Source organism: Podarcis melisellensis (genome assembly GCF_964234715.1).
Source record: "Podarcis melisellensis genome assembly, chromosome: 3".
In the NCBI taxonomy this organism is placed as follows: domain Eukaryota; kingdom Metazoa; phylum Chordata; class Lepidosauria; order Squamata; family Lacertidae; genus Podarcis; species Podarcis melisellensis.
The window spans coordinates 53,778,084-53,796,606 of NC_138530.1; the positions used below are offsets into that span (position 1 = coordinate 53,778,084).

Here is an 18,523-nt window from a genome sequence, read left to right on the forward strand (position 1 = left end):
TGGCGCTGTGGGTTAAACAACAGAGCCTAGGACTTGCTGATCAGAAGGTTGGCGGTTCGAATCCCTGCAACGGGGTGAGCTCCCGTTGCTTGGTCCCTGCTCCTGCCAACCTAGCAGTTCGAAAGCACGTCAAAGTGCAAGTAGATAAATAGGTACCACTCCGGCAGGAAGGTAAACAGCGTTTCCGTGTGCTCCTCTGGTTCGCCAGAAGCGGCTTAGTCATGCTAGCCACATGACCCGGAAGCTGTACGCTGGCTCCCTCGGCCAATAAAGCGAGATGAGCGCCGCAACCCCAGAGTCAGTCATGACTGGACCTAATGGTCAGGGGTCCCTTTAGCTTTACAAGGAGCTAGAAGACTCTTTGTTGTTTTAATTTTACAGGTCATCTGTGTTCTATTGGTATAAATGTTATTATGTTATAGCAAGGATAGGAAACCCGGTCCCTCTAGGCGTTGCTGGATTCCCAACTTCTGCTTCTGTGCAGCCTCTCAAGATCTAATGTAGAAGATGGCATATACACATTTGAATAAATAATCAAGTCATCGTTGGCCCTGCTGGCTGGGGTGGACTGGCGTTTAAGTCTGCCGTCATCTGAAGAGCCACAGGTGCTCCACCCCTGCTTTATATAATATGGAAATTTCTCTTCCAGTATGCTGACAGTTAGATGGCCTAGTAATGGCATCGTCATATTGTTTCAGCATTGTTTGCCCAAAAACAGTTTTTCATAGCATCCCAGGTAATTTAGTACAAGGTAAAAAGATTAGGACTGCGATCCTAGGAAGAATTAGTTATGCTTAAACCCTTGTGTAATTAACTGGAATCCTATGCACCACGTTCAATGTGAATTAATCCCAGTAATTGTGTTCAGGACTGCAACCTAACTGCGGTATATCTAACACTGCATAGGACTGGGGTTTTTTGTTTTTTTAAAAGAGAACAGTTTTTTCTCCCTTTCCCAGCATAGAAAACACTTTTTCCTACAAGGGCTGAGGGCAAGCACCTAATATATAAACTACTTCAAAGTTTGTTAATTATGAAAGGAGAAATGTAATTAGTCATCATAATGCTAGAGATCAGTTTATAGCCAGTCTTTTTCAATTAAAATTGCAATCTATAATTTTCCTGGAGGAGTTACATGTCTCAGATCTCAGCAGATTAAATTCACTGTGTGTATTAAGAAAAGTTCCATAAAAGGTTGCCATAGAGAAATGAATTGGCACAGCATACAATTCTTTTAAAAAACAAGCTAGCTTCTGACATCTTTGCAGCTTGCAAACTATTTGCCTCCCTTTGCATTCTGTTTAGAATATTGACCAAACCTAGCAAGACATTTGCCATCAATAATATTTTGAGGACTATATTTCTGAAGATATCAATTATGGTTTAGTTCCTTTAGCCTCAAGTTCGTTTGAAGCCTCTGTGAAACCATACCTGGGGTGAATGAGAGGAGAGAGGGAGGCTCCTTGCCTCATGAGAGCATACACATGGATAGACAGGATAGATAGTGTCGTTTTATGGAATTAATTTACCAGCAGTATATAATAAACCATATATAAGAATAATGTTATTCTTATCTAAAATTAGTTATACTCATAGTAGACCCACTGGAAGCACTATTAAAGTCCATTGATTTAAGTTGGTCTTCTCTGACTTACTTGGGTATTACCCAGAGTAACTAAAGATCAAATACAAAATGATTAACCTCAGTCAGTCTTCTATTAAAGGATCTATACCAGTGGTTCCCAATTAGCTAAGTTCTGCGGTCCCCCTGTTTTTCAAAAGCCAAGCCAAAATTTTGAAAATGTTAATATCTCTATGGTACAATTTTGCTATGTAAATAGTGACACAGACTCCCTCGGTGGGCTATACAGACCCCTTGAGATCTGTAGACCACCAATTGGGAACCACTGATCTAGACCATACATTTAAAGCACATTGTTAAGAGTGCTGAGAATTATAGTTCTTTGAGGAAGTAGCTAGTGTTCCCAGGATGGTAGGGGAAGATTATACTAATCCTAGATTCTGCTTCTGTGTGGACACAAACAGGCCATTCAAAGGTATGGCTTAATTGTGCCCTGGCTCTGCCCTTCCCACCTACAACTGCCTCCTCAGCCTGTAAAGCAAGATGAGTGCCGCAACCCCAGAGTCGTCTGCGACTGGACTTAACTGTCAGGGGTCCTTTACCTTCAGCTTTTTATGCCATTTTCGTATCATAGGACTTTAAATGTTATAAGCTTCCACTTCCCAACCATTCCAGAGATTCTTTTTCCCCTTTGGACAAGGAGATCTATGGTATATTTGTAATATTTTTTCTTACAAGTGGAAGCAGCAACAAATATTGAGCAGAGGAGGAGACAAATGGAAGGCAGTCTACACAAGGTAGCATATCTGCCTCCTGCTCTGCCTCACAATTCCTTAACATGGACCACTCATCCTTGCCTTTGGGAACTCCTCCAAAGAGGATTCCTCTAGCAGGGGCAAGTTCAATTTCCAAGATGGATTTTTAAAGAATAAATTCTATTGAAATGGGGAGTGTTTCATTCGTCACTGGGAACGCCTCAGGCACTATCCAGCAGAGATACAATGATACGTATCAACTTAACAATGCTGGCTCTGCTTAACTTTGTTACACATTTTAGCAGATATCCACTATGAAACAACAAAGAGGTGGTTTGATCACCACAGGGATGATACAGAAAATAAGAAATAATGTGTACCACAGACTGCAGAAGGACATGTGTTTTCACCTCTAGTAAGAGATCATTTGTACCCTGCCTCTGAGCTACAAGTCTACTATTTCTAGTTCAAACTCATCAACACAAGTCCATCTGAATGTGGAGAAGCCACTATGGCTTCTGGTTGGGATGACACTGCGTTGATACTTCTGCACCTGCACATCTAAAGGGCCCGTAGTAAGCTGTTGGGTCCCACCAATAGTTGTTAGTTAACTAGCTAGAGTTCCATCCCTCCTGAGTAGGGCATGGAACCTGGGAGTTGGTCTACCTGGTGCTTGTCTGGCATTGTAGCTAAGTCCATCCAGAGATTATCCAGTGTTTGGACATGGAGACAGAACTCCATGTTTCTTTTGTAGATTTCTTTGTGCAGATAATGAATCTCAACTGACAGTCTTATTCTTTTTAAAAAAGCAGCATTCTAGTTATTAGTGGAGACAAGCTCGAAAAACCTGTGGGCATTGTTTGATGAAATCTCAGATGGTAAGGCAGAAAATGAGTTCTAGTTGTCATGGGGTGGAGTTTCTAATCCCATCCTCAATAACACGAGAAGCAGAATAAAGCCTGCAAAATAAACAAATAGATGCAGCTTTGTGAGATTTATATAATTTACTCAAATCACATAAGTGGGCTTTTCTTGGCACAGAACTCAGGTTCTCTAGATGACAAATTTGGTTTTTTATTGGCAATGGTTATAAAGATGTGCCCATTTTTCTCCTCTGAAACACGTTTCCAACAGAATACCAGTTGCAGCTATGGTTCTTCTATTATTATGGGCCCATTACGGGAGGTGCCAGTGGCTATAATTAGTTGGGGAAATTGATTTTGCAGGAAGCAAAGTGTGTGCTAGAGCATGGAGTGCAGGTCACAAGCAGGTTAGTTGCGAGCTATAATTGGAAAGCTAGGAACTGAGGATAGGCAGAAAGGGGAAAGAAAGACCAGTTGGCAGATCTAAATATATTTTAGTAGAGAAACTACCTATGCACTTCTCAAAGGGTAGCTGATAGCCTTATGACAGGTCTCCTGGTTCTGAATAAAGGTAGCAGAGCTTTAAATTAACAGTGATTTGTGAGGGTGAAGAAATGAAAATGGGCTGGTTTTTTACGTGGCATCTTCATCTATATCCTTCCATGTAAGGTCAGGCAATGGCAAATTCTTAATGATCCGACGATAGCTACTGTCATCAGGAGAGTTACTTGAGACATAATGTAACTCCAAGCACCGAGGAATCAGGGAGGTGGGGAGATCCCAAGAACCATAATTTACCGAAAAGAAGAACTTTTTCATTGGTTAAGTTTTGTTTTATTGCATGCAGAACCATTTCCTTTATCTCATAGCTTGGAACATTTGGGATGCCTGCTGGTTTGTCCTGCTGAAGGGCAGTTCTTCTGCTCCCATATCTCAGTGGTGGTAAGTGGGCTCTGCTACTACGCTAGGAGAGGGAGGTTTTGCTACCACCCTTCATCTACAGATCTCAGGCCAGTTCACAATGTGAAGAATGATTGTGGAGACTATCAGCCTGTTCTGGATAAGCCAACCTGTGTGTGGAAACAGGTTTCACTGCATGGCTTAGGTGATCTGTAACCAAAGCAACATGTGATTCTGCAGGGGGTCAGGCTGCATCCAGCACATGGTGGTGGTACATGGAGCATGCACACTGTGTGCCCTGATTAAGATACTGTCAATGTGGTCAATGTTGATAGCTTCAAGTAACTTCTGATAGGGCAAGATAAAAGCAAATAATGGTCCTAGCATAAACATTAGCTCTTAACCACATACTTTCCTTACAGGGAGGGATGAGTTTGTCAATTTTGACTTCTCTGAGTTTCTGTTTTTTTTCCAAATCTTATGTGCAGATCCACATTTCCAAACCAGTTTGCTCTTTCTTTCTTTTTAAAGAGCCCTAAAAAATATCACCAGCATTTTAGTGGGAATTGTAAACCACTTTGAGGGTATTTTTAAAAAAAGCAATAAGGTGGTGTATAAATTTTATGAAATAAATACTTTTCTCCCTTATTCAATTTTGCCCAATACAATCATTTTTGCAAAACAATTTCCCCCAGTAAAATGCATTTTTGTAAGTTCTTTGCACCAATATATACATTTTAAGGGACATTTTACCCTAGTATAGGCATTTTTCTACACATTACTTGGCTGGAGCCCTGCACTGCAAAAAATCAGAGAAGTATGAATTTGGAAAGATGGCTGTGTTTTAGAATGTACATTGTTTGGGAAAGTTCAGTTCATCTTTAAATACAAATTGAATTGAACTGAATTTCCCCCCATCCCTACTTACAGATGACCAGCGATGCTACTTTGAATAATGCTAGCCACAGCTTAGAGGCGTTGGACACTGTGAAGCCATCAGTGGATACACTGACCTGAAATTTGCTTATGGTTTTCTGGATTTTGGTGTTTTAATATATACTGTATTTACTCGAAGCTAATGCTCACCTTTTTTTGGGTCAAATTTCATTGCAAAAATTAAGGTGCATATTAGATTCGATGGCACATTTACATTCACCAGCAAATACTTTTTTTGGTTTAAAGGTTCTGAAAATTGAGGTGTGCATTAGATTCAATGGTGCGTTAGATTTGAGTAAATGTGGTAATTTTTTTATTCCTTTGCAAGGTGAGTGGTCCTATGCCTATTAATCTGGAAGCAAAATCTAAGGTAAAACTGCTTCTGCATAGCTGGAGGTGTGCAGAAATAAACTGGTCTGTAAATTAAAAATCAATTAAAAAAACCCCAGGAACAACCTTATGCCCAGAGGCCCAGTGAGAGTCCAAGATCTATAGAAAGCTTGGGGGCAGTTGAGCAACAGACAGCTGGGGGTGTCAGTTGGATGGGGTGCAGGAGAAAATGATGGGGGAACTGGATGCGTTGAGTCCTCAGATTTTATTACTTATTTCCTGGATGGGTGATTAAGGATCGGTAGATGCACATGATGAGTTTAAAACCTCACCTCCACACATTATACGGCAATGTTTTATAAGAAATGAAAATTTAAAGGACAGTTTTTCCAGGTTGAAATCCTGAACAGGGAAGCTTCTGTTAGGGGTTGGGAATACAGTGCAGCATTTTTGTTTCTGGGCCCAATCCCAAGTGCTGGTTTTGACCTATAAAGCCTTAAGTGGCTCAGGACCGCCTCTTTCCATGTGAACCCACTTGGACTCTGAGATCATCTTCTGAAGCCCTTCTTCCTGGGCTTCTTCCACAAGAGGTCCAGAGGGTGGCAACACGAGAATGGGCCTTTTCTGCAGTGGCTCCACATTTGTGGAATGCTCTCCTGAGGGAGGTTTGCCTGGTGCTTTTGTTATACACCTTTAGGCGCCAGGCAAAAACGTTCCTCTTTAATGTTGATTGACATCCTATGCCCTTTTAAAAATTGTTGGGAGGGGTTATTGGGTTATTTTTATTATATATTTTGTGGTTTTATATTCTTATTTTATCCTGTGAACTGCCCTGAGACCTGTGGGTATAGGGTGGTACACAAAAATTATTGTTGTTGTTGTTGTTGTTGTTGAGGGCTATACTTGCTCCCTCTTAATATTAAACGTGAGTGATTCTGTACCTATCTGGTTAGGAAGCCAAACAGGATAATCCAAGAATAGATCAGGGATACTGCATACTCAGGGGACTCCTAAGATACACAGAAGTAAACAAGTTTAAAGACAGAAGGAAAACAGGAAAAAATGGACTGAAAACGGTTGGAAGGTTCTATGTCCCTTGAGAATATTGAAAGAAGTTGAACCACATTATGTGGAAGATGTCAGTTGGCAGAACAAAACAAAAACAAGATGGAGGTCTGGAGAGAGGGAATTGGTCTGTTTAAGTCTCTAAATAATTTAAGAGCAGGGAGGTGGTGCTTAGGGTCAGGCAGATGCATGCCATCAGGTTTGTGGTTCCTATGCTCTATGGGAAAGTTTCAGAAGAAGAAAAGGGCAGTGCTTTCTTTAAAAAAAAAAGTTTAGGGGTACAGTGGTACCTCAGGTTAAATACTTAATTCGTTCTGGAGGTCCGTTCTTAACATGAAACTGTTCTTAACGTGAAGCACTACTTTAGCTAATGGGGCCTCCTGCTGCTGCAGTGCCGCCTGAAGCGTATGTAACCTGAAGCGTTTGTAACCCAAGGTACCACTGTACTCTCATTTTCCTACTCGTATTGAAATACTGCCCCTCAATGAGGCCGAACTTAGATTCACAACATGTTTAGGGGTATCTGTACCCCTGCGTACCCCCAGAAAAAAGCAGTGGACAAGGGTAACCTTTTTCTCCTTAGGTTCAGGAGTTGGACCAGGTTTTTTGTACTATATATAGCCACAGCTCCTGAGGGCAAAAGCAACTGAAGGAGGCAGGGAGCAGAAGCTCCTCCTCCTCTCCTCCCTGTTCTCTTCTTTCTGAGAATGCAAGTCAGCTGCTGAAGCCTTCCTATATTTGTTCATAACCAAACCATACCATCCAACATTGATTTCCATTTCCCTTTTAGTCTTAAGGAGACAGCAATTCTCCAGGGCTACAAAGTGGACCCCACCCTGCAATGGTGCAGGAGAGGCTAAACACGCCTGGCTTTGGCACAGGGTTCATCCTGCACTTCGGCCTACTTTTGTTTTGTGCCTCCCCTCTGTAGCTTAGTGGGCTCTGTCAGGCAATGCTACATACAAAGAATTGGGGTTTTTGAGAGGAGAGAGATTTGTTATGGACTTTAACAGTTGCATATTCTCCTCCTTCAGGCTTCACAACATTTTAAGGCTGGCTATGTCACTGGGGTAAAAGGAAGAACGATGTGGGTGTACTTACAGCCTCCAAGCCACTCAAGATGGCCGCCATGTGGCTCTGCTGTCAGAGCAGAATAGCAGTGGTGGGGATGTGCCAAGAGGTGTGGAGGCTGGAGGCAAGTGCTAAATTACAGAGGCCACAGAGTTAGTAATTATCCATGGATTAATAAATGAATATAGTTAGGTACAGTATTCCGAAATATCAGAAAGCTGCTTTGCTGCAAGATGACTCAGAGGGGAGCGAGGCTTTCTTTAACAGGTGCAAGGAAAAGACAAAAAAATAGAGAAGCAAATCTTCCCTTTCAAATTCTGTGGTAAGAGGCATGCTAATATGCTAGGACAATGTGCTTAATTATATGTAAAGTGGAGATGGAACATGAGGTGAGGCCACTGATTTTAAAAGTGAGACATCTGGAGCATAACAAGGGAGATGCAGGCTGTTATTTCATAATGGGTAATATAAAAAAATATAATGCCATGCATTTCAGGACTTAACTATGATAATTAATCAGATTTTATACAGCCATATTTTTTTTTAAACTGCATAAAGTAGGGTTGCACGAGGTAGGCTCTGCCCAGAATAATACTGCCAAAATTAGACTTTTGTTTCAAAAGGTCTCCCTTCCTCACTTCTTTGGACTGTCTGGTTTAAATAATGTTAGTTAGTATACAGTGTTTCTGAGGTGGGTAGGCCTGTCAGCTAAGCAACTAAGGGCTAATTGTAATGTTATATTCAAATAGATGTGCTAAAGACAAAAGTATGGAAATTGGTAAAAACAAACAAACAAACAAATGTTCTGAAACAACAATTGTGAGGCTTAACACACATTTAATAGAGCAGCACTAAAAGACTCATGGCAGAGAAACCAGTGATGTTGGATCTGTGGAGAAGTCTGCCCCTTTTACAAATTCTAGCTTGCTAGACTCAATGCCCTCATTGACATACATATAGGGCAACACCACGCCCACAATGCTCCTCTCTCTCCTTCCTATAGAATTTTTGTTGAGATAAATGTATCTCATTGGTTATCTGCATCCCATCAGGACTGCATTATGCTTGCTATATCAATGCTGTGCTCTAAGACCAAGTTCACTCATCTTGGCCTGGAGGCTTCTAGCCTACCATATAAGCTATATAAGTGCAAAAGACACTTAGAGGGACTCATTATATGAGTCCCTCTAAGTGTCTTTTGCACTTGTGTTTTAGGCTACAGTGCTTTGGCTCTCTGAATATAATGTGCCCTTGCACTCTGAAAGTCTAGTTTTACTCTTCCCCTATTTAAATCACCACAATTTGATCACCTTCATCCTTATTATCCCAGGGGGAATTGTTCCAAACCAGACATTCCTCAGCTGCCATGTCTTTTGCCCCACAATCAACTCCCTGGGAAGAAGAAAAAGTATTGTAAAGTGTAATGTTGCAATACTAAAGCAAGATTCAGTGCCTATTCAGTGGGGCAGAGCAGCTCATCTCAGGATCCATACTGGAGCCAAAGTCATCATTTTGGTCAGCAAGTAATAGGGGAGCTAGCTCACATAGGGACTAGTAGGAATTGACTTTTAGGCTTTAGAAAACATACAACCCAATATATATCTAATTCAGTCCTTTCTAAGCTTTTTGGAAATGCATTCCGGAGATTAAATTTTGTCTCTAAGAAACCCAGTCAGTGGGATTAATCCCTTATCTAAAAAGTGAAAATATTTGTTTGCTGTAGAGTAAATATGGCAACACAGACAGGAATATTGCCTCAAAGATTCATAGGACAGGGTGTTAAGTGTTTATTAGAATCTGCTAATGTCTTTGAAAACAAAATGCAATCTTGAGAAATGACCAAGCTAAAGCAATTGAATAAGTATATTCTTCATAACGCTACTGACCAGCAACCTTCACCACTGGATCAGGCTAATTCATGTGGAGTATAACCATACCACAACTAGTTAACATTGGCGGTGGCATGGGCAGCTCTAAACAGCATGGTGAATGATATAACTAGAAACATATTACATGTCAACTTTCCATTTGGAGGTGATCTCAAAAGAAAGTACTGGCAGTTGGCCTCTATGTGGACTGACAGAACATACAGCCTGATCCTAAGACCAAAGTTCAAAAAGTAAAGCTTTGGTCATCTCTTCAGTTGTCTCCTGTTCTAATCCCTCACCCACTTTCCTTCAATACAACATATTCTCAATGACTGCCATAGAATGCTCTATTTTTATTTGAAAAATGGATATAGAAAAGAGACATGTGTTTGCTATTGAGAGACCCTGCTCTGTCAAAGTGGCAAAAAAGGGCTTCAGGGCACAGCCCAAGAAGACTCAAGTGTTGTTGGTATTGGATTATTTCAGAGGTATCTCTCTGCTGTTTCTTTGTTGTCTTTCCTTTCTTTTTTGGGCAATTGAAAAAGAAGGACACATGCATACAGAGGTAGATTCCTTTGCTCTTAACACATGAAAGCCAAATGTCATAAAGAGAATGTAAGCAGGTTACAATAGCAGCGAATGAAAATCATTTCACCTCCGGACTTCCTGCTGGTCAGTGATGTCTTGGTGTGCAAAAATATCTTCTTTTGTGTGAATGAGTAGGAAACGATCTGGCTCAAAGCCAACACAATTATTGTACAGTTAAACAGTAAATTTGCTCGTGTATCAATTCCTTCATATCTTGTTTGTCCTGAAGGAATGCTCCTTTTCTTAAAAGAATTAACTTCCCGATCCTAACACATATTAAGAAACACTTACCTTTGTTTTTAACAATTTATCTGGCAGCCCTATACAGCATTTTAGATCATCTATACAAACTTGCTCAGATGAGCTGAAAGAGCAATTAATAAGCAGAAACCATCCTATAATTATTCTTTCCAATCCACTGCTGGTGATATGTAAGACTTTCCCAACTGGGGCTCTCCAAATGTTTTGGACTACAACTCCCATCAGCCCAAGCTAGCATGACCAATGGTCAGGGACAGCTGTCCAATACTTCTCCAGGGCACCAAGTTGGAGAAGGCAAGTTTACACATCAGCAGCTTACAAAACACGTTTAGTTGATTACAGCATCCCCCCAAAAGCCCCTTTATTTAGAGCACACACTGCACAGTGTTTTTCTTTCCAGTTGGTGCCATTTCACAATTTCACTTTTTGATGGCTAATCTGTTAAAACCATTTTGACCACAATTATAGAGTGGTGGAGCAGGTCAAATCTACTCCATGGACCAGCAACCCCGATGAAATTGATATGGTTCTTTCTTCATAGTCAGCACCATTCAAGTGTTTTTTAGCCATGCTTAAACGGCGCATTGAGGGTTTTTTTTTACCCCAGTCATATCTTAACTACTTAATCAGTGCAGTACAAACAGACATAACAAAGACAGAAAGAGTGGAGGTCAAGTATGGGTTTTGAAAACAGGCTGAAGCCATGCAAAACTTCTTTGTATAACCTAGCTAAGAAGTTAGAAGAGCCTTAGTAGAGCTCCCCACCATTGAGTGGTTTTTAAAAATAGCTGTCTAAATCTGCTTCTGTGCAGTTACAAGTGGGCTATAATTTAACATATATTTCTGAATGCATTGTTATGCAAGAGACAAAGAGGAGAGACTGTTACTATGGGCGATATAAGAGTGAATAGATTACAGCAGAAGAAGGAAAAATTACTTTTTGTGACACAAGGGAGTCACGTTTCAAACCTGGATGATAATAGTATGTACTTTGCCTGTCCATTAAATTATCTTCTTTATTAATGTGTTAGAGCAAGTTATACGAACAAGATTATCAGGATGCCTACTGGGATAACATATTTTCCAGGAGTCCCATAGTGACTAAAAATGGAGAAAAAATTGAGAAATATGCAGGAGCTCCTAACCAAGTCAGCATTTAAGATGAAACAGCAATCAGAGTGTCTTTTTATAGGAAAGGAGTAATTCTCGAGATATGCCCCTTAAGGCCCTGTTCTGTAAGACCTCTTAACACTTTTGGTGAGAGTTCTGAGCAGCAATTCATTCTTTGCCAAAGCAATGTGAAAGTCACTTCTCTGTTGCTACAACTCTGGAAAGAGATGAATAACCACCAATGATTTACTTCCTTCCCAGATGAATGCCATTCTTACAAAGGGTGATGTTAGTGTGGGAAGGAACTATGCCATTGGCTTTGCCACCAATGGTTTCTGAATTGTTTCCCATAAAATAATCTGAAGTCATTTAACAATAAAAGCATCAACATTAAGACATATATAAAACAAGTTCAGGTTCAATAGAGATACAAAAATGGGACAAAAATCTTCACTTAGAATGTGTTCTGGGAAAAGGAAGGTCTTCAATAGGTGCCCGCCGAATCTGAGGGAATTCCAAAGGGTAAGTGCTGAAGGCTTGATTCCGACACCATACAGAATGGACTTCCTGATGAGATAGTATCTGTATTCATCCAATGTTTCTGGAGCAGTAGGGAAAGAATACATTGCAAAGTGGATCCTTTGCTGCTGCCTCATTCATTTCCATGAGAGGACCAAATTTGTACATTCAAAGAAATATGCTTGCAAATCTGCTTCCACCATTAAGATGCATGTGGCAGTTGTTGTGAGTGAATTATTATTGAAGCTCCTTTGACCAAATAAACAAAAAAACAACACTGGATCAAGCTTCTGGATGCCTATAAAGAGTATGATCGGAGTATAAGTTGGCTCTTTCCTACTAATTGCTGCCAGATATAAATATATTTTACCAATGGTTATTTTATTCAAAATCTTACTTCCATCCTTGAATGTAGCATCCTCTATGGACATACAGTGGAAATGATCAGCAGGTAACTCTCATTTGCTTTTTGTAAGTCAAAAAATTCCACCATTTTGGTCTGCTTTTTGCAAATACAGACTAGCAGCCAGTATTTCTGTGCTTGTTGCAACATCAGATTAAAATACTTCATGCTCAACCATCACAGCTAAGAGGAAAATAGTAAGCTTCCCTCTTACCAACTGAACTGGTTTGACCTTATGGTGAAATGAGAACATTATTCAAGAACACCCATCACAGTGCTTAACAAGATTTAATGTACATTTATTCTTAACATGTGGAACATATAAAGATTTTATACTGAATAAATGATAATTCATTAAGCCAGAGGAAAAGGAGGAATTTACACCAAGTTTTTTTGTCTTTTTTTAAACTACATTATTTTGAAATACAAATGCGGATTCTTCTCACTGAAAAATCTTTGAAGTTGTTTTTCTTCCTTTTTTCCTGTATAAGTATTATTTTTCCTGTAGACTGGTAACCAATTTCTTAAATCAATCCATAAGTAACCATTTCCACATCTTGATTTATAAAGCAAGTTGTGAGCAACTGCTCTCCCGAAATAGAGCATGACTTTATACATACAGAAACTTGTACATTACCCTCGTGGTGGTGTTTTTCTGTTACTGTTTTTTAGAGACATGGCCCGAACAAAATAATAATAATAATAATAATTATAATAATAATAATAAAATTAAGTCTACCATCACTTTGTAGTTACCACATCATGAAAAAAAAATCCTTGTACGTATTTAAAAAAAGAGAGATGAGGGTATGTTTAATGTACAACTTCTATATACATCACGGCCCTTAGGCAATAAAAAAATATTTAAAATGATTAAAAGAATTGTGAAGAACTGTCACTGTGGAAGGTCAAACAATAGATACTGATGTGACAGTTCTGGTGAGGAAGCAATTCATGTTGATCGTCTTCAGGTTTGTGTTTTAACTTTCCTAAAGAATTTGTTTTGCTCCTAGCCTAATGTAACCATTCTCCTGCAGAGAAACCAAGATAATTTCATATGCAGACTACGGACCGACCCCCTTCCTTGATCCGCTACACCTACATCACTAACTTTCTTCTATTGCACAGAGTGCTTTGGGCAACGGCATAAAGGGTGGTTGGGTTTTCTTTCATTCTTCAAAAATAAAACACACAGTAACTTAGTATATTTCCCCCACTTTTGCGCTTCAGAGTGGTGAGCCTTCCCCCCCGCCTCTCAAATCATGTTTTGCAACATTTTAACCCTCAGTATCCCTAGTTTGCTTCCCCTCCCAAAAAATATGTGATACAAACATGCAAAAAATAAAAAATATTTTTTTTTGAAAAGGATATCTATGGAAAAGAAGTGTGACCTTTGAATGTACTAGACAGACTTTGGTTAAAAAAATAAAATAAAAAGATGTACTTATACACATAGACAGCAAATATTAATTCCATAACTGTTCAAATTAATATTTTTTTTTTAATTCCCAATTGGTAAATAGTGAATGGGGCAGAGGAGCAAAGATTCTTTTTTTCCTTCTTCCTACACTGGATAAACAAGTACAGAAAACAGCCAGTTATATGTGACCCTCTAATCTCCACTCACACATTCTTGGCTTCTCACTTATGTCATAACTGCCCAATCTGAAAAAGTACATCACAGATGACAGATGCAACCAGAGAGTTCAGGACAGCAGATATTGAGATATCCAGCAAACGTCCTTCGTGCAATAGGAACTCTGAGCGATTCTCCTCCACCCGGGCCATGGCCAGCAAAGCCTTGGCTGCCCTGCACATCATGTCTACGCTAGGTGGCTCCAGAGGCGGGGGCTGCATGTGCATGAGGTTATGCTGGCTCTGCTGGTACTGGGCCATAGTGACCCCATCCTCAAGGAAGCTTATCAAGTTTCCGATGCTTCCCTTCTGCACAGCAATCGCCCTTGCTGCTAATGTGTCCCCCTGGGCAAGGTTCGATAAGAGTGCCATGGACATTTCTCGGCAGACTGGATTTTTGCGGTCCCCAACGTACCTAACTAAAGTAGCATAGAGTTTCTCCTGACGACTGAATGGGGGAGTGGCCAAGATAAGGTCCACATTATTGTCTTGGATACTGAGTTTACACAGGGTTTCCAGTACAAGTCTCTGAGGCGACAGGACTGAGTTGGGCCCCACAGTTGGAAAAGGATCCTGTGCCTCTGCAGATGGGCACACCATCCAGTGCAGTAAGCCATCCAAAATTGGCAAACAGATGCTTTCTGTGTAAGCAGATAAGTCTAGCTGCCCAGAAATGTTGGCTAATGTGACCAATGTATTATCCCTCAAGACCTCAAGGCAGTCCCACCACCACTCATCCTTGCTGCAGGCCACCCCTTTGTCCGCCTCTTCCTCTTTTTCATATGTCTGTGGTGCACGCTTTCTTTCTGGGTGTTCATGATGGAGAAGTATCAACTTTCCTAAGATCAGCACCAAGCCCGGATGTTTTGACATTTCAGCATCATTGCCAGGCACAAAAGACAAGCTGCGGACAATGTTTGACACACAGATGCAACGTTTGGCCAAAGAGTCCTGCCAGTGAGTTATGGTGCATAGAGGAGTCTCATCTCGACTCCGTGGCTCATCCTCTAGCAATTTGATATTCCGATGACTTTTGGCTTGGTGGATCCCAAATGGAAATTTACTGCTATCTGTCTGAGAACTAGAGTCTGAGTCTTCAGACAGTGCTCCTGGGCGAGCTGACAAGACATCGTCAATGGTGGCTGATATGCTTTTGTCTTGCTGTTCCTCAGGTTCTTTTTTCCCCTCCACATTCTTCTTTTTACTTGAAGAGTTGGATGGAAGAGGCGGTTTCCTGCGAGGAGGAATCTCCATCTTACTCTCAAAGTGGGTCTGGATGTGTTCGGTTGTATCACCCCCACCCAGCTGCCAGTGGAGGAGTCCACTGTTGAATTCCTGAACACGCCCCAGCTGGTCAGATCGGTCGACAACAAATAAGTTGTTTTTCTTTACGATTTTTATTGGCAGCTTGTCAAACTTACTGGCTTGTTTTGGCCTCTCACTTGGATCAGCAATGGCACCAGGGGGAGCAAGAACAGTGCTCTTCTCTTCTTCAGGGTTCTCATTTTCCTCTTCTTCCTCTTCCTCATCCTCAAATTCACCAAAATAATCAATACATTCATCATTGTTTTCTTCTTTGCTGGCTTCTTGCGTTGCAGACTGGGCATCCTCTTTCTGGGCTGAATTATGATCAAGTATTTTTGGTCCTGGATGTCCGACTTCATATTCCATGAGGATTCCAAATATATCTATCAGGCATTTTCTAAAGTATTCCACCAAAAGCTCAAGAAAACCAGATAACTGAAGAAACAAAAAATAACATAAGAATGTTAAAAGGAACATTTCAGGTGACATGGAATTGTGTTGGCAGCAGTAGGCATACTTTCAGAAAGATGCTAATTTACTCTTCATTTTACACATAAAACAAACCTTGTTGGGGCATTCTCTAAATGTAGGCATTTAGTGATCTGGGAATACTAAAAAGATTTAATGGAGTAATAAAAATATAAAGTATTCATAACCCTTGTAGTTCACACATTATAAAGGAAATCCCCAAACTGTATTTAATATTTAATTTAATATTAAAAGTTTTTATTTTTTATTATTTTATTATTTATTTTATCCCACAATTGAACTTTTTGGATCTTACAAAATAGTCACAATTATTAAAACACACACAGGCACACCAACTGAGTCTTCCTCTAGAATAAAGAGTCTTCCCTCTGCCCTCAGAGGAAAAGAACCTATAGATACAACTCCACTTACACTGTGTCCTTGTAATGTTTTCTTAGCGGAATGGTGCTAAATACAGGGGTACAAGGAAAGTACATTTGAAGTCAGGGTGAGTGAGGTCACTTTGTCATGGCCATTTGCTTCTTAAAATTCATGAATTTCTATTTTGCTGAAATTATTACAAAGACACATTCTACCCCACATGCATTTATTGAAACCTATTCTCCCACTCTCCCCCACCCACATTATCCCACAAAGTCTCTGGACAGGCTACAGCATGTCCTCATCTAAACTTATCCACACACTAACCATGTGAAGGAACTTAGACGGAGAAATAGATACTGAATGTGGATTTGAGCTGGCTCATAATCCCTATTTTCCAGCTCATAAATGTTGGTAGTAGCCCTTCAACATACATATCTATAGTGTGATTTATAGCACTTCAGTGTTCTAAAAGCAAAAAAAGTCAAAACAATTCTTTTCTAATTTACAAAAGCTTTCCTGTCTGGTGTCCTGGAAATGATTACTACTCATTTCAGGTGATCAAGCAAGTGGCTATTTACAAACCTGTTCATTGTTCCATATTGCATGAAATGATGCACTCATAACTACTTGTGAATAAAGAACCAAGCAGAATAATTGCCACACTTAGAATTCTCACCCTGCAAGGAATCTAGCAGCAGTGGCAGATCACAAAAGGGTTTTCATACTGCTTCTTAATCCCTATAGTGCAAGTCTTTTGCATCAAAGAAATCAGTCTTCTCTAGTGATATCTTGTGATATTTAGTAGAAACTTTCTTTAGTATAATCTAGTAGAAATTTACTTTCACTTGAAATATAACATTAATTTGCAAAAAGAAGGTGAAAGTAAGAGGCTTGGTTCTGGAAGAGGTGAAGTCTTTTGAAAGTATGGCCCCACAAAAAGTGAGCTTTTATGTTATATGCAAATAATTATTTAAATCTTTTTTCCTCTCCCATCTCCCACACCTTTCCTAATTCTGTGACGCACTTTAGTCTTCAAGTTAAGGAAGAGCTGACAATATATCAGTAGTTGCCAAGATAGTTTTCATGTCTGTGATAAGCTCTTGAAGGCTTTTATTACCAACTGATGTGCTCCATCCAAGGCATTCTTGAGTTCCTCCTGCTGTTAGTAAAAGCTATATGCAGCATAAATGTTCAACCAGGAACAAAAATATTGCCTTGGATTTAAAGATGTTCTTGTACAAAGCACTTTTTACTGATTCCTCCATCTGAGTGCAGCTTCCTGTACCCTGTTCTGTTCAAGAGGGCCCCTTGATTCCCAACAGTGTCTTTTAGTTGAGGAGCTGAGGGAAAGAGGGAACTGGGAAACCCTGCTGTGAGAAGGGGTCTGTTCTCACATCTTTAGGAACGAAGCTGCTGTAAGAGAGCTTTGATAAAAGAAATACTGATTTAATTTTGAAGGGTCAGTCTTTGGAACATTGAATGACTAGGGCATTTGAGTGGTGTTTTCAGTGGTGATTCTATGTTTCAGCCTCGCTTTGTATTTATTAAATGGCAGGTAAATTCAACGTTTTGTTAAGCTTTAGAGGATGGGGTAAAATCGCTTTAAAGTTATGGTGCTGCTAATGATGTGACACGTATTTTATGTGAATTGCTAATCTTGTAGAGAAGAGCATACCATTGAACTCCATGGGGACCAGCCTTATATCAGGTGAGACCACTGGTCCATCTAGCCCAGCTGTTGCCTACACTGACTGGCAGCAGCTCTCCCAGGGTTTCAGATGGGGATACTCCCTGTCCAACATGGAAACGCTTTCTTCTACAGAAAGCTATGGCCTTCTGCAGAAGAAGGATATACTCTGCCACTGAGCTATGGCCCACCATGAATTGCTAATGCTCTTTCTTATTATGCAACATGTTTTGTACTGCCTTATTTTGTTGTCAACTGCCCTATGACTGTTTTAGATGAAGGAAAATATCTATCTATCTATCTATCTATCTATCTATCTATCTATCTATCTGGCATTAGGAGGTTTCAGATAAACAGACTTCTGGAGAAACATCAAACCTACCTGAGAGAGATTGAAAGTAGCAACAGTACTGTCGTCATACAGGAGGATATTAATAGTATCTAAAGCCCAAGTACTTTCAGCAAGAAGGCCTGATTTAAGTGACATCATCACCCTCCAGGCCTCAGGAGTCACTGGAAAATAAGAACACAAAGCATTAATAAGCATTCTGTCTAAAGGAGATCCAGAAGCTAGATTTCAAATGGCATACAGATTTTGGATCAGTGAGAAGAAGGGATGCTTTTATTCCAGATTATGGTATGAATAGTCACAGTTCCCTTATTAGGTTCAGGAATGGCAACTCTCATATGGAGAATTCACTAGCATGCCTTCCACTGAACACAACACTGAATTATATTAAATGCAGCAGGAAAAACTGCCTATTTAAGATGAAAAAAGCCATGTTGCTATTTT

The 18,523-nt window shown here is 40.1% G+C and overlaps 1 protein-coding gene and 1 long non-coding RNA gene across 13 annotated transcripts in view; both read right to left on the reverse strand.

Annotated features, from left to right (window-relative positions):
• Nucleotides 1-4,974, reverse strand: part of LOC309366554 — a 36,104-nt gene extending 31,130 nt beyond the window's left edge. Inside the window, exon 1 of the long non-coding RNA XR_014166767.1 lies at nucleotides 4,854-4,974. This is a non-coding gene — a long non-coding RNA (uncharacterized lncRNA). The remainder of the gene's footprint in view (nucleotides 1-4,853) is intronic.
• Nucleotides 4,975-12,520: 7,546 nt separating this feature from the next.
• The window catches only part of ARID1B (AT-rich interaction domain 1B), a 344,407-nt gene continuing 338,404 nt past the window's right edge, over nucleotides 12,521-18,523 (reverse strand). For all 12 annotated transcript variants that reach the window (XM_081905095.1, XM_081905099.1, XM_081905094.1 and 9 more), the window contains 2 exons: nucleotides 18,113-18,243; nucleotides 12,521-15,626 (listed from right to left, as the gene is read on the reverse strand). In XM_081905095.1, the coding sequence (XP_081761221.1) occupies nucleotides 13,902-15,626; nucleotides 18,113-18,243 (1,856 nt within the window). In that variant the 3' untranslated portion in view covers nucleotides 12,521-13,901. The remainder of the gene's footprint in view (nucleotides 15,627-18,112; nucleotides 18,244-18,523) is intronic.